Here is a 17,650-nt window from a genome sequence, read left to right on the forward strand (position 1 = left end):
ATAGGGCTGTAATACGCGTGGAAGCCAAGGTACAATTTTGAATAGTTTTATTTTTCTCATTGACTTTTCTGCGTTTTACTTTCACAATATTATGCACAGTGCTTTAGTATAAATATACAAAATATTATTCATTACAGCATGTTTACCTTAGACTAAGATCAGGTGATGCACATCTTACTATGGGACTTGGCACTGGAGGAACAACCCGAAAGGCAAACGTAACATAGTTCTTCCACACATGAATGTAGACATCCCTCTCATTAACAGGTTTCTTCACTGTCGTAGAACTTCGCAACAGAGACGCTCTATTATCATTCACAGGCCTGAAACAACGGAAAGAAATTCAATTAGCTCCAATAATAAGGATATTCTCCCATTAATACATGAAATTAAGTTCAGCGGAAAACATTTCTCTATATCAAAAAGCTATCTACATTATAAGGCAGTTATCAACATAAACATAACTAAATTTCAGATTATATATATATAAGCAGTATATGCGTAAAGGGTATTTGTGTCACTATTAGGAAAAGATAACGACAATACATACAATCTAGTAGTTAACAAGTATTATGCTACATACGTAGTACATAAACAAATAATTTCTTCCAGCAAAATAAAATTATAAATTACTAGCTGAAATATCCATTATTCGCATGGGACAGATAAAATATCTATGTAAACAAACTGAACAACAAATGGAAAAAATATCGGTCAATTTCTAATACTTTTACATATCTCGGTAAACGCCTCTGAGACCCCCCCTGATTCGAAAAAAAGAAAAAACACCTCTAGTCCCCAGCCGAAGGGACCTGTATTTGGAAGCCAACGCCACCACCACCATTGATCTCAGCCCTCGCGAGAACTGTGAATTCGACACTAATATCGGTCTCCGGTAAACGCCCTCCCTGAGACTCCCCTGGTTCGAATTTTAAAAAACGCTTTATCTTAGTCTGGGGCTTGGAGCAAGGTACCCATGACCAAAATTTTGGTATCCCTCGGTCCACTCGTTTGGTCCCCAGGCCGAACACAGACAGACAGACAAACAAACTCTTATTTATATTATGTAGCGTACTGGCGACGAACGACATGACTTTTAGAGCCACAAGTTCGTTTTTACCTTTTCTCGAAAATCATACATGAGAATTTAACCCCGAGCATGTTATTTTGTTTAGCCCAATGTAGACTATCGACTGATGTACAAGAAGGAATCCAAAAGAAAAACCGGAATCGTACTGCTGCGCATCGTGTACTTGTAGTACGAAATTGCGCCGTGGGAGGACCTGTCCTGAGTCAGTATACAAAGTGGTGTCAACCAATAACAACGCGTGTGGTTTCTCTGGCAGTTCTCTCTCTCTCTCTCTCTCTAGCATACTTGCTGACACGAAGAAATAGCCGAACAATGGGCGGCTGTGAAGTTTTGTTGTTACTCGGCAAGAACGCAGCAGAAACTGTTGTGACGACGCGAACAGCTTACAAAGAACATACTCTCAGTAAAATGCAAGTATAAGAATGTCTTTTTTTTTTTTTTTCCCTCGGCGCTAGCAGGTATCAAAGAGGCCGAATTTGCAAGGTGCTCCCAACATTGGAATGAACGTTTGGACAAGTGCATTAGTACTAATGGAGAGTACTTTGAGAATGGTTAAAGTTGTATTTGAAAAAAAGTTGTATTCAAAACATAAATAAAATAAAGTTCATGCTTTTTTTTATAAGGAAATTCCGCTTATTTTCGCCCCACCCTCTCCTCTTGTATGTCTTATATTTGGACAATAATTTAGTAAAACAAAAATTAAAATTTAGGAGTTTATGAGAATTTTAGGTTATATCTCGTTAATTATACTATGCACTGTCGTCTTGGTAACGTCATAGTGAAGAGTTTAATAAAGGTTTATTTCAACATCAGTTTCATCTCAATGACGTGGCATGGTTCTCGTACAGCACAATTTTTTAGGTATACAGATTAACTGCTATTTGTCCATTTTTTGAAAACCACTTACCAGCTTTCACGCTTTCCCACATCATTTTGTTAAGCTCAATACGATTCTATCACTTGGTATATGTCTCATCTGTGGACATTTTTTTTTTCTTGTTAAACGTTAATAATATTGTACTTTACTTCCTTATTACATTTTTTTTTTCCGTATCTACACACTTTCACAGAGTAGTAGGCTACGATGTGTCCAAACTTCAGTGCATGCTGAATAGTAAGGCATCACACATATATTACATGTATTATCCTTTATTTATTACGAACCCATCCCGGTAGCGACAATCGGTCGAAAAGGCGTAGCTACTTTTTCAACACAGCCATCTTGAGAGATGCTTTTCCTGGGTTTTCCTCATTCACACTAAGAAAATGGTATCTTACAGGCCGCTTCTTTCCTTACCCAATTCCCTGAATAGTGTGACCGCCAGGAATGATCAGAAATATGTATAAATAAATAAAGGTGTTACTTCCGCACCCGTACTTTCGGAATTAGAAAAGTTTTAGCTTTTCTCATGTACCCTCATGTCCAAAATGATTGTCGCATGTCTATAAATATGTTGTTGTAGGAATATAATATGATAGCGAAATCGCCCGGTATTTCTTACAATGTTAGTATGTGTATAATCGGCAAAGGTATGTATGTGGCAAATTTCATGTCAAAAGAGTAGTAAGTAAGAACAATAAAACGAAAATAAAACTTTCTTGTCCTTGTTTTACTCATTCTAATTTTCGTATTTATAATTCTTTTCCTATGAAATTTGCCACAAATATACATTTCCCGATTATACACATAGTACCAATATTAAAAGTATCCTGCAAAATCATTATCAAATTATATTCTTATAAGAAGGCAGTTATAGATATGCGACAATCATTTTGGACATGAGTGTACATAATGGGCGTATCTTTGGGACGGAATACAAAAAGTAATATGTAAGTTTACAGGTTCAGAGTAAATTTGCCGATAATATGTATGTTTCAAACTTTCGCGACACCCCTGCATGTGATTTTTTTTCCTAGATGCAAAACAGCAAACATAAAAATACACACGATACTTTTTTTTATTATTATGGAACGACTATGAGATACAACTCTCATAAGCAAATTACTTAAGACTTTTGAATAGAAACATATTAACATAAAAGAAACTTATGACTCCTGAACAGAAATATGAGGAAGAAATATTATCATCAGAAATATAAGAAGATATCAAACTTAAAACTGGTGAAATATTTGTCTCTGGCGTTTTTTGCAAAGCATATCTATGCGTGGATGAACTCTTGACAGACACACTCTCATGTCCAGTGTTCCTTCCCAAAGAAAAATGAACAGCGTTAAAAGCAAACTTTCTAGATTTAAACTTGGAAGACAAGTGTGAAATCAAGTCGATTGGCGATAAATTTTTATTTTCTTCTAAAGATAATTTCTTTGCGGAAGATCTTAGAAGACATTATAAATCTCGCGACACACCTGACATGTATTTGCGACACAGTGGTTGAGAAACGCTGTTCTAGACACATGAAACCTGAAGCAAGGTGTACACAAGAAAGCGAAAATTCGATGATTCATACACATTCATCGAACTGATGGCTAAAAGAAGAATAGTAGGGAGACGAAAAATAGAACGTAGCCCTCAAGTATAATTCTTATTTTGTTCCAACCTGCAGTGCATTCTAAATTTATATGTAATATAAATACTGAATTAGAAACTCTTGAATACTTACGTAGGATCAATAACAGTGAACAGAGAATTAAGTCTCGTAAACACCATAGGCCACGAGTGCATAACAGCAGTTGGACACTGAGTGAGAACTCTCCCTCTTTCCATAAATCCAAACAAGCAGGTACTCCATGGATCAGCACCATTTAGATTCAAAGTAGAGGAACTTTTAGCACTATTTTCATCTTGGAAACCTTAAAAGGAACATCAGAACACATTTTATGTTCTTGTATAAATTACAGTGAAACTTGTTTATGTTGGTCACCTTGAGCACTGGTCAAAACACATAGTTTAAAATTAAAACACCAGTCATACACCCTCCATTCCAAAAGAAACCGAACTTTTGAAAACAAATAGTACCACTAGTGCCATCTGTTGTAATATTTTACCGGTAGATGGCGTAGTCCCTCATTGACAATTAGTATAAATGTCATGACATTTGGATGCACGGCAACAAAGTTATTGCGTTTCAACTGTCAGTGTGTTGTGTACATCGGTCGGAAAATGAGTTTCAAACAACGAGCTGCAATTGAGTTTTGTGTTAAACTGGGTAAAACTTTTAGTGAAACGCACCAAATGCTACAAACTGCATATGGTGATGAGTGTCTATCCCGTACGCAAGTTTACGAGTGGTTCAGGCGATTCAAATCGGGTAGAAAGACGCTGGATGATGACGAAAGATCAGGCCGTCCCAGAACCGGATTATCGGAAGAAAACATCGAAAAAGTGCGTGAATTCATCAAACATAACAAAAAATCGTCGGTGAAAGTTATTGAAATGGAATTACGCATTCCTCAAACAACCGCATACCGCATTTTGACCGAAGTTTTGGGCCTTAAGAAGGTTAATTCGCGGTTTGTACCACACAAACTCACCGAAGACCAAAAAGTTGATCGAATTGCGCATTGCAAAGACATCGTTAAAAGTGCTCGGCAGGATCGAAACTTCTTGAAATCGATTGTAACTGGTGACGAGACGTGGTGTTTTGAATATGAGCCCGAAACAAAGCGGCAAAGTGCTGAATGGAGAGCGTCGGATGAAGGAACACCCAAAAAAAGTCGCTTGGTGAAGTCAAAAGTTAAGGTGATGCTGATTTGTTTTTACGATTCAAAAGGAATTATCCACAAAGAATTTGTTCAGCCCGGCCAGACAGTCACTGGAGAGTTTTACTTAGGCGTCATGAAGCGTTTGCTGGCAAGAATTCGTCGTATTCGGCCCGAATATCGCGAAATCGGCAGTTGGACTCTTTTGGACGATAATGCACCATCACATCGTTCGCGACTTGTAACTGAATTTTTGTTCAAAAATTACATTATTCGGTTGCATCATCCGCCCTATTCACCAGATCTCGCTCCGTGCGATTTCTATCTGTTCCCGAAACTGCATTTGGCGATGAAAGGAAAGTGGCACGCATCGATTGATGCCATTGAGAAGGCGACGACCGCCGTCCTAAAGACCATTCCAATAAAGGACATGGAGAAGTCGTTTGACAACTTGTTGGAGCGTGCAAATATGTGTATCGATGCAGAAGGGGAATACATTGATTAATAAAAATGATTTGTTCCAAAATGTACATTGCTTTTTTGTTTTTTTAAACCGTTCGGTTTCTTTTGGAATGGAGGGTGTATAACGGATCCACATTTCACACACAAAATCTAATCTAAAACTGATATAAATGATACTTACATTAATTAAAAGTTATTTTGTATTTTATAAGTAATTTGCAGAATATCCGTTCTTCCCACGGAGAGAATACATTTAATTTTGGGCATAAAGGGTTGAATTTGGATTTAAACGGCATCGGAAGTGTCACTGTTCATCTTAGGGACCCCAAAAACTATGAATTCGACACTAATTTCGGTCATTTCCGATCATTTATTATATATCCCCCTCCCCGAAGTTGCGGTACTGAATTTGGATTTAAACGGCATCGGAAGTGTCATTGTTCATCTCAGCGACCCCGAAAACTAAGGATTCGATAAATATCGGTCATTTTCGATCAATATATATATAGGAAACGTAAGTTTGTCCCTCCACTGTACAACGCGTGTTGCGGTTGCCGATTCGTTTTTTTGTTTTCAATGTGTCATGTGGACCTTCCTGTTCCGTCAGCAGTAATCTGTTCACCTATGAGTATCGTGGTGTGAAAGTGGTCCAGTAAAGTGGGCGACCTGACAGACTTCCGAAGAGGCATGATCGTTGGTGCCCGTCTGGTTGGAGCTTCAGTAGCAACAGTGACGAACATTGTGGGGTGTCGAAAGGCACTGTGTCCAATGTCACGAGGGCATACACAATTCATGGGCAAACGACGTCTGCAAAGCACAACAGTGGTCGAAAGATAATCCTGTCAGATAGGGACCGGAGGGCATTAAAACGGATTGTACCAGCTAAAAAGAATACCACTGGAATGAAAATTACCTCTGAATCAATTCCGGCCTACATAACCCGGTTTCATCGAAAACAATGCGACGAGAACTTCATAAAATGAAAATTCATGGCAGGGCCGCTATCGCCAAACCCTGGTCACAGCAGTAAATGCGAAGAGGCGTATCCAGTGGTGCAAGGACCACAAGGCGTGGACTCATGAGCAGTGGAAACACGTAACGTGGTCCGATGAATCAATCTTCACCTTGTTTCCAACAACCGGTCGTGTTTACGTATGGAGAACACCGTCACAGGCCTATGATACATACTCTCTGTTCCCAACTGTAAAGCATGGGCGTGGTTGTGTTACAGTATGGGCAGCGATATCGTGATTTTCCGCAGGTTCCATCATAGCTTTGCATGGAATGATGAATGCTAAGGCGTATAAAGCCATTTTGGGGGACCAGGTTCTACCCATGGCCCAAATATTTTTCCCTGATGGTGATGACATCTACCAAGATAATTTGGCACCCTGTCACGCTGCAAAAACGGTGAAATCATGGTTTGAGGAGCATCAACAGGAGCTATCACACCTCCCCTGGGTCCCACAATCTCAAGATCTGAACATCATTGAGCCATTGTGGTCTGAGTTAGAAAGGCGTGTTCGGTCTCATTACCCTCCACCAGCATCCCTTAAGGAACTGGAGCATGTTTTGGAGGAACAATGGTACAAAATTCCACACACCATGATTCAGGAGCTGTATACGTCCATTCCACGTCGGATCCAAGCTGTTTTGGACACAAAAGGAGGCCCCACACCATACTAGGTATGATTTTCACACTTTTGCAAACGTTTTAGATTTTTTGTCTATCCCCTGTATATATATTCCCCCTCCCTCTCCCCTACGTTGTACCGTCAAAGTGAAATGATAAAAACTATCCCAGGCCTGAACTTCATCTATGTTGAAAATTCGATCAAGATAGGTCGAGGTCCAAGAGGTACGAAGTCACAAACACAGTCTCTTTCATTTTTATATATATAGACATGTGAAGTAAAAACAGTTTTGTAAAATAAAAATACTACGTGCATATAGTATCAGTTCCGATTTAACACACAAACATACAACCACACTTCATAATCTGAGTTTGTAGATTCAATATCTTAATGAAAAACTATATCAGGGTGTCTACTAAAATTCCGAAATGAAATTTCGTGACTTTTTCGTGACCTTTTCTTTATCAAATCATAAAATTTTCTAACATTTTGAAGAGCGAATTTGGGTGCGAATTAGGTCGAATTTTCATCCATGCGATAGAAACGTACTTTGCTTGCGATTTGGTAGCGTCTAAAGCCGACCATAACTAACTAACTAACTCTATGGCCTATGGAACCCGGAGGTTCAGTGCCGCGTTCACAAAAGCTCTCCACTGACTTCTATTCTTAGCTAATTGGATCCAGTTTCTACTTTGTATTCCTATCTCTGCGAGATCCATCTTAATATTATCCTCCCATCTGCGCCTAGGTCTTCCTAATGGTCGTTTTCCTATGGGTCTACCAGTCAAGACTTTGAAAGCGTTTCTACTTTCTTCCATTCTAGCTACATGACCTGCCCACCTAAGCCTCCTAGACTTGACGACCCTAACAATGTTGGGTAAACCGTATAAACTATGTAGTTCCTCGTTATGAAGCTTCCGCCATTCCCCATTCTCGTTCCTCTTGGGTCCGAATATTCTTCTCAGGATCTTGTTCTCAAATACTTTCAGTCTATGTTCTTCCCTCAGAGTAAGCGACCATGTTTCGCAACCATACAGAACAACAGGCATGATTATCGTTTTATATATTTTAAGCTTCAAATTCCTCGACAGAATTCGCGACGACAAGAGATTTTGAACCGAATAGTAACACGAATTCCCTGCTTTTAGTCGACATTTAATTTCTTCGTGAATATGATTTTCGTCTGTTAATATTGATCCTAAATATTTGAAAGTATCCACTTTATCAAAAGTATTATTTAATATTTTAACGCCTCCATAATTTGCCGTATTACGGTCCCGACGCACTTCCATGTATTTGGTTTTCTCTGCATTTACTTCTAAACCCATGTCCCTGCAAGCGTTTAATAATATCTCTGCATTTATTTCTACTGTTCTCCTATCATCCCCTATTAAATTTACATCATCAGCATATGCCATAACCTGGTGAATGCCGTTCAACTCTAGGCCCTGGTTGCTATATTTGATTTTCCTTATGGCGTATTCCAGCACAAAGTTAAATAATAATGGCGACAACGCATCTCCTTGTTTCAGGCCGTGTTTTCGACGTGGAAGCTCGTGGACAAAAATTTTCCTACCCGGACTTTACTTTGGGATTCACTTAAACATATCTTAATTAATCTAATTAGCTTTCTCGGTATTCCAAGCTCTATAAGAACGTTGTATAATGTTTCTCTCCTAACCGAGTCGTAAGCCTTTCTAAAATCAATAAATAGTTGATGTACCGGGGTATTGTATTCCCACTTTTTTTCGAGTATTTGGCGAATGGTAAATATTTGGTCGATAGTTGATCGATTTCGTCTAAATCCGCACTGATAATCTTCAATAATTTCATCTGCGTATGGGGTCAATCTTGCTAACAGAATATTTGAAAGGATTTTATAGGATGTTGACAGAAGAGAAATGCCTCGATAATTATTACAGTCAGTTTTGTCGCCTTTCTTGTGAATTGGAACAATGATTGACTCTTTCCACTCTTGTGGCAATTCTTCCTTGTTCCAGATAAGGAGAATGAGTTTGTGTATCTTGTTCCACAATTTTTCGCCTCCAGCTAAAATTAACTCAGCCAGAATTTCATCTACACCCGGAGATTTGTGTTTCTTTAATTTCTTTATAGCGGCTTCCACTTCTATTCGATTGGGTTCTGGAATATACGGTTCTGCGGTGTGTATCTCCTTTTCTCCACGCACACTAGTTTTCGGTTGCGTGTTAAGCAAATCGTCAAAGAAATCTTTCCATCTATTTAAGAGGCTATCCGTATCAGTGAGAACTGTTCCGTCAGATTGCTTTAGTATATAAGCACGAGGTTGATAGCCTTTCTTAAATTCGCTGATCCCCTTATACATGTCCCGAATATTTTTATTTTTACTATTATCTTCAAGTTCCTTAATTTTAGCTTTCAAAAAATCCCGTTTCTTTGTTCTAAAAGTTTTGGAAGTTTCCCGCCTGATATCTGCGAAATTTTGTGTAGTTATTTCATTCGGATTTTGTAGCCATCGTAATTTTGCCTGTTTTCTCTTCTCTACTAGTTTAATGCATTCTTGGTCGAACCATGGTTTGTTCCTACGTATTTCCGCGTGTCCCAGTTTTTCTATTGCTGAACTTTTAATGCTATCTCTAATTTCAATCCAAGTATCCTCAACACTAGTGCACTCCGAGTCTTCTAAAACCGAGAATCTATTCGAAACTTCAATCTGGTATTCCTCTCTTACCTGGCTCTCTTCTAATTTCTTTAAATTAAATCTCTCCGTTTTCGGACATTGATTATTATATTTATTCAACGATTCAAAGCCGACCATAGACATTTTTGGTGGTGAATTTTGACGTTTTATAGAACAACATTTTCCAATCTGTACTTACATTTGTACAGTTTAAAAAAATCGTGAACCAAAAGCTAAATTTCGTGACTTTTTCGTGACTTTCATGACCGTTTTCTGATTTCGTGACTTTTTCGTGACATTCATGACTTTCGTGACCGATAGATACCCTGTATATTCATTCACCCTTTCTTTCTTCCTTTTGTTTCCTCTTTCCTCTTGAACGACAGACGAAACATCAAACTTGCTTGTCATTTTTTAACAATCAACTACACGTGTTTGCGCGGACAGCTGCTTTGAATACAAAGGGAAATAATATCGGTCAAAACAACACGGCACGCTCAGATTTTAGAAATCTCTTCAAATCGTTTCTTCTGCCATTTGGTAAGAAAATGTCTTTCAAATTTGTACCAAAGATTCACTTTAATAGTAGCAGTTTGTTCACACACTTTCCGACAACTTAAACTCAACAACAACAACAAACAACAAACGCGCTTTTAGAATTTACTGAAAAGTCACCTCCACCTGATAAACATATTTACCCCTTTTGCATGGCTACTGCAGAACCTTCCGACAAATTGATTACTCGAAATACACTTTACAACACTTAAAAAGTTTTAGAGATTCAAATTTCCGAAAGATGAAAATATTTTTTAAAAATTAGGTACACAACCAAATGCTTTATAGATCTTCTCTTTTCTCTGCATTCCGACGATAAGCCATTTGCGGTTCGCAAGTTCAATGTTTTCACTAAGATATTCTAATAATTAAATATGATCTTTCATAAAAATACCAATTATATGACTACTATAGAAGTTCTTAATTCTAAGCACTGCACATAAAATTCTGAGTCTATTTTCTCCAAATAGTCTAATAATATACAATTATTGTCGTACTCTATACTACAACAGATTTCAGATGAGAAGCGGCATGGCCTTGAGTTGGCTTTACGCGGCGTCCAATTGGCTTTGAGCGGTGTTGACAATTCGCGACAAGCAGTTCTGCACGCTGACTTCTCGCGCTACTGCGAATCTTGACAATAGCAGAGGCGCTTATTAGAAATATTGTATTAGCACATTAACTGCTCACTTTACGAAGTAGAGAAAAGAATTACGAACACATACGTGAAAACTACATCTTTTTATGATAACTGGTTGTCATGATACACGCTTTGAAAGGTTTCCATATAAAACAATTAGTAAAACGAGCGTTGAGTCCCGTCTAATTTCCAGTGGATTTTTCTTCGATTTGGAAATGAAACTCAACTTTTATTAAAGGATAATCAGGGGTGTAACCAACAGGTTGTTCTAGGGGTACATTACTTTCAGGGGGAGGAAAGCTTTTCATACATTAAAAACAGAACAAATGACCTCTTTCAGAATATGAAAGCATTTTAACCCACCATGTATACTATACACATATTATGTTTCCTCGATGCTACCTTAACAAAAGACGGATCTTAACAGTACTGAAGTTGAAAAGCGGATTGTAAGAGATAAATCAATAAGCTATTCATAAGAAAACAAATGCTGTTTCTAGCAGTCTGTTTATCCGACTTTGTGTTTATGTAGGTTAAAATACTAAAAGGAAAAAACTCGAAAAAATATCAACTCAGATATTATTATGCAATAATATAGTAGTGAGAGATCCTGGGGGGACTGAGGGAGCCAGGGCCCCTCATTTTATTTGTAAATGTACAATATTAGGCATAATTTGAATGCAATTTGTCTTAAAATCATCATATATGCTTTCTGCATCTGAATGCACCCCCCCCCCCCCCAATTTACAGAGAAATCAGCGTCCTTGTAATTAGGTACAGAAACTGTATTGATGATGTTTTCTTTTTTCTTTTTTTAAAAATCTTATTTTATTATAAACGTTCCTAATTTGCATTAATTATTAAATAAGTTTACTAAACATATACTAGATGAACCTCATTTCGGGGCTGGAAATAGTTTGGAAAGTCAAGGCCCGCTTTTCCCCCGTTTCTACACCCTTGAGAATAGTAAGCGATCGAATTAAATAACAAGCATCTGCAATTTGATTCATATATATATATATATATATATATATATATATATATATTCGATTCCCGGCGGGAGCTCATGTGGAAGAACAGAAGGTATGGGACATTCGTAATATTGTTTTGAAATTGCCTTCATGCAAGATTCTTCCTTATTCGACAGAAGAAACGCAGTATGATTTTTTTTTCTTCGTTTCAATACCTTACGTATGTGTGGCCAATTACGTACTCCTTCTTTACTCCTCTAGCAGGGACGCAAAAGCACCAGGCGTCTGAGTGGTGTCATAAATTATTGTAACCCAAAACAAACTCGACCATATCGTGTTGCTTACGAATCAGATGGATTGTTGTTGCGAGACCTACATCAAGTATAAGAGTATGTTATTACATGGAAGCAAAGGAGCTGATTGTGTGTGTAGGAACGCAACTTCTCTTCTTCTAGCATAAACAGAATTCATCAGTGTCTAGGTTGCTTTCTTTCGTGGTAGTTCATTTGTTCTCCAAAATTATAGTTGACAATGTCTTTAAGGAAACCGAGTACAAGTGCGGAATTTTCTTTAAAAAAAAAAAAAAAAAGTGCTACGAAGTGAAGCTCGAAGAATTATTTTTTGTGTTTACAATTTTTGGAACTCATAATAAAAAATTTACAAGAGTCAGATTCAGACAATGGCGAAATATTAATTGACATAGACGATAGTGAAAGTAGTGTTGAAGACGAACGTTTAGCAGTTCCACTGGAATAAGTTAATAGGTAGGTTATTCAGTTGCTATATATACTTCTAGGATACACAGCCAAAATCTTTGAGTTTGCTGGAATAGTATATTTACATTGTGAATAATGTTGCCAATGTATGTGTAATAATCTCAACTAGAGGAAGAGCGAGAAGGGAAAGGGGAGTCCGAAATCCGGCAACACCGCGCGGAATATCGCACAGCATTGGCTACTGCCCGTGATGCTTTACATCTGAAAAACACAATACTACATTACATCACTTCTTATTAAAATGTGTTTCTTACCTCACAGAAACTCATGACATGACTATAAAGATATCTCACAAAACTTACCAGCTGTCCAGACACATGAACTTCTATCAGCAAGCCACTGCAAATCTATGTTGGATGTGGCCAAAGCAGCTGATTTTTCAGCTGGAGGAAGCATTCCCATACATTTCTCCATTACCTGAGGACAACATCTGTCTATCACATCAATCACAGCCTGATCATCGCTACTACACCCTACAAGAAACGAGAACAAATGTAAGTTTTGAAGCACATATGATCAGTACAGGAATAAATATTTGAGAGTCACTCTATATGACAGTTTATACGTTATACAAAGTTCATTTTATAAAATATTTTCTACGAGAGTGAGTCAAGAATTATCTACACTTTTGCTATAACACACCCTCAAGATTAATAGTGCCTTCCGCGTAGTAGTAGTAGTAGTAGTAGGAGGAGGAGGAGGAGGAGGTGGTAGTGGTGGTGGTGGTGGTAAGTAAGAATTGAGTAAGAAAGAAGTAAGTGATTAAGTAAGTAAGAAGTGAGTAAGTTAGTTAGTTTATTAACAGTTAATTTTCCCAATTAGTTTGCATTCGTATATTTTATTATTATTATTACTATTATTATTGGAAAGTAAGACGTTTACTAATGCCACAGCAACCACAGATTTAAAAGGAGCCAGGGGTAGAGATGCCGCAAGCACGATGAATAATGACTGTACACTTCCATTCTTGGTAGCCGTCTTAATTCTAGAAGGTGAAGCTTACAATCGCATGAGAACATTCTTTTATTCTAAAATGATCATGCGCTCACACTTCTTTTCTTTCGGCAGTACAGAGCTCAGCGACAGATTGCTCCGCATATTCCTTTCAATTTTATGACTATAGTAAAAGTTATCAGTTATACGGATAAAAAACATGTAAATTTAAATCTGTCCATACTTTTTAAATCGTCGGACTATTTTAAAATATGTTTGGAGATTTTGTGACAAACAATATGTCACACCAATCTTCAAAGAATGGTTACTTTCTGTAATGGTGCACATGTGTACTAGGATCATCTTCTTTTTAATATACTTATGACGATACCTTTGGTACGAGTTAGACTGAACGAAGTGAACTTTTGTCTTTGTTGGAAAGTCACCGGACCTGAATGTCTAAGACTTCAGGGCACGAAGAGTAGTCAAAGAATTGGCAGTTGTTTATAATAAATGTCAGAATGGTTTCAAGAGACATCCTAAGGAAAATGTACGGTGTCAGGGTTACGAGAAGCTACGTGATAAATCATTCTGCTTGTCATATATATAGTTAAGCCTACAGTAATGTAACACATTCAAACGTTGAAAAGCAACCAATTTTACGGAGTTGGACAGTACAAGGTGACTCAAAAAATTACAACTTGTATGGATAAAAACATACTCAATTTCATGGAGTTACATAGTAAATAAGAATAGCAATGCATTGCAACCTGCCACATTGGATATTTCCGATTCTTATCTATCTTTGGCTGAAATGTACAGAAAATAGTTAGGAATTTGTGGATTCGAATGATGCTGGAGAAAGTGTACTTATGGCATAGAAGACAAGTTACCAGTGATTGAGAAACGTCATCATGAGATTACTTTACCAGAGAGAGACGTGTTTACTATACACGAAAATCATCAAAGGTGTTAAATAAAATAAGAAAGGTATACATACCTGATATTGGTACAGTAAATCATGAGTCACTCAGGAAGAAAGTGAGACTTAAGACAAATACACGCAACAGCAGAAAAGAGATAGAGATTTTAGTGTAGGAAAAGACTTTAAAGATGATGCTCGAGTCAAAAGATTGGTGGAAAAATTAAAGAGGTGCTTTGCGCCAGAATTAAGTAAACAAGATGATAGTATTTTTATTGAAGAGTTTGGTTTACTAAAACTCCTTTGTTTATAGTTTTCCTGTATTCCATGTGTAAATGAAATGACATGAAAATGACATGAAATGAACAAGTTTTATGTCCCATGTTTGTGCCCGCTAGGCTAAATGAGACAGTGGTGATGACAAATGAATGAAATGATGGAATAAACAAAGTGGGAGGAAACGGGAGAACCCCGAGAAAACCCACACATATGATGTTTGTCCACCACAAAGTCCACTTGGTGCGAACTGGGAATGAACCAAAGACCCCATGTACCAGAGATGTCTTTCCGTGTGTGTGTGTGTATGTGTGTCCTTCCACCCGGAAGACGAAAAAAAAAAGTCTCAAGAACTACCGGATGCATCACCATCAATTTTTGCTTGTAGAGGATCAAAAGTTAGGAATCAAATACATTGATGGACACGATATTTAAACCGGACGTGGTGGATATCAACCATTTCCATTTTAACGTTGATCGTTGTAGAACAAAAACTGTGCAAGAAGCGGTTTTCTGTAATCAGTTACATGTCCACAGAATATATTTCATCTCCACTCTAATCTCTCTACTAAAACTCGAAGTAGTAGAAATCTACTACCATTTCCGGTTTTAATATTAACTGAGAAAATATCACTCCATACACATCAAATTCCTTCACGTGGTGTACACGTAACACTGACATGACAAACGTTTTAGAAAGAAAGCGTAAGGACGACCGTTGAGATTGCAAGAGAAACAGTAATAAATATTTAGAAGCACAATTGGGGTTGTGGTTTGCTGTCATGTTGTTTAAGCTTAATAGGATTGTCCTTACTACTCGCTTTTTCACGTACCTTTGCACCTTTCAAAAACAAACCGCGTAACTCAATTTGTATCACTCCGCGCACGAGTATTCAGTGATTGGTGCAGGAGAAAATGCTTCGTCTGTTTCCCGCAATATTTCTGCTTCTGCACGTGCATGTAATCCTTCACTGATAACCTTCCTGCCTGCATGACCATCATCAACTACAGCGCGCGCTCTGCGTATTTGTCAGTGGTTGTGGCTGTTTTCTTGTTAAATTTAATATTTTTGTGTAAGATATCAATCCACATGTAGAGATGTGCTTTTAATTGAAACTAAAATGTTCTTAGTGTGATTTAAAAATACAATAATTGCTACCTAGGTTGAACAAGTGGAATTTCTTGGGGACTATTTTCTTATGGAAGAATAATTGTCATTTGGCTCATTGTCAGTGTTGCTCACTTCTGATTATATTTCGTTTTTTTTTTTAAATCGTAGTCAGACTGTTTAGTCAGTTTCAGTTAACTGGGCTGCAAATGTCCATTATGTTACCCAAAAGAAAAACTGAGCCCTTGTACTAAATGTCTATTTAATATATTAAATGCATTATACTTGGGATAATTGGATATAAAAAGTTGTAGGCCTATTATTTTAAAGATAAGTAAGAAATAAAGATAAAAGCAATTTTACCGATTCGAAGTAGCGTAACGTCTGATGTTAATTCTGTATGTTATAATCAGGGTTAAAAGTGGATCTGAAAAGGTAGGGGTATGGTAACAAGCGGCATAACGTCACGCCGTCCCCCCGCCTATACTTGCCCATCTTAATTTTTTTAGGAACGGGGACACCGTACATATTTTTCCGAGGTCGGGGATGGCGTTCTTCCGCGTTCCCCCACACTTTTACCCCTGGTTATAATTCGCATATCGATTAAAAGAAACGATCGTGTTTAACCCTTAACATTCCCTCTAGGGACCTCAGAGAGTGATATTTGGTGATACCGCTGCAACTATAAGAATCAATTTATTCTCGATTTTTATGTGTCCTGCATCCGTTTGGGATATACTATCTATTACATAATTAGATCAACGATGCGTTCGTTAAAAGAAATACAAAAAATAAAAACATATTTGAAAATGTAAAAGCTCCATTGTTAAACTTGTATTTCAGATTTACGAACACAAAAGTAAAAAATTGTACGAAAAACTGAATATTGTTAAAGTACACATAATATTTGATGTCAACAATGCTCATTTAAATTAGGTAAGCTTTTAGACATAATAATAATAATAATAATAATAATAATAATAATAATAATAATAATAATAATAATAATAATAATAATAATAATAATAATAATAATAATAATAATAATAATAATAATAATAATAATAATAATAATAATAATAATAATAATAATAATAATAATAATAATTTGAGTTGCAATACTATGTTGAGAAATTAAAATAATACTTGGGGTCGCCAGAAGACCCCAGCTTTGTAAACAACGTTGACGAGTTAGGCTTGGTACGGTAAGGTTTAAATGAACATTTAAGAGTCGCAAGAATGATTGTCCGTTCTCAGGAGTAACAAAATATCTGAAAAAATCTTCAAGGGATACTAAAATTGTAATATATTCAATAGATAAACTCTTTCGCTTTTTTTAATGAACAATTATTTGATCCACATGTTCTCTTGCCTCTACTTGAGAGTTACGTAGTGATCCGAAACAGTCTTGAAATGGACAGGAGTAAAGAGCATATGTTTTAGTAGATCTGCTAGTCAAGCTAATAAACATAGTAAGACAACAGAGACTAGAGAACATAGTAAGATCCAATAGCTCTGATTCTAATTTTCCATGTTATCCCTTGACGCTATGGGCACGCTAAATAAAATTTAGTAGTGATAAATTGAATATTTTGAACCATTAATGCGAACTCCTTGATATCAAAGGACGAGGATTTATCGTCAACCACGATTAGCCATGATTTGCAGTTACAGGGAAAATTTAAGAGATTGTTCAGCCCGGCTTCCAGGCATGGACATCCGCAGGACTTTTTCAAGGGGGTAAAATACCGATTCCAGGGGAGGACAAAAGACCGACACACAAACTCAGTCGTGAATACACAATATTTTGATACACGAGGGCACATAATACATTAAGTAAAACAACAGTTATTTACGCGCGTATGCTTTTTAACTAAAGTAAATAATCTATAATACCAGATACTATAGTATTTAATATGAATATATTAAGTGTTACAACATTTAAATAAGCAAATTAGTATGTC

General features: G+C 37.0%; 1 protein-coding gene across 1 annotated transcript in view; it reads right to left on the bottom strand.

Annotated features, from left to right (window-relative positions):
- Positions 1-17,650, bottom strand: part of fry (microtubule binding protein furry) — a 1,411,512-nt gene that overhangs the window by 1,258,911 nt on the left and 134,951 nt on the right. The window contains exons 17-19 of the mRNA XM_081727912.1: positions 12,750-12,920; positions 3,712-3,901; positions 147-323 (exon numbers count right to left, since the gene is read on the bottom strand). Coding sequence (XP_081584038.1) covers positions 147-323; positions 3,712-3,901; positions 12,750-12,920 — 538 coding nt within the window. The remainder of the gene's footprint in view (positions 1-146; positions 324-3,711; positions 3,902-12,749; positions 12,921-17,650) is intronic.

The sequence above is a fragment of the Thermobia domestica genome, chromosome 10 (genome assembly GCF_964235325.1).
Source record: "Thermobia domestica chromosome 10, izTheDome1.hap1.1, whole genome shotgun sequence".
NCBI classification, from domain to species: domain Eukaryota; kingdom Metazoa; phylum Arthropoda; class Insecta; order Zygentoma; family Lepismatidae; genus Thermobia; species Thermobia domestica.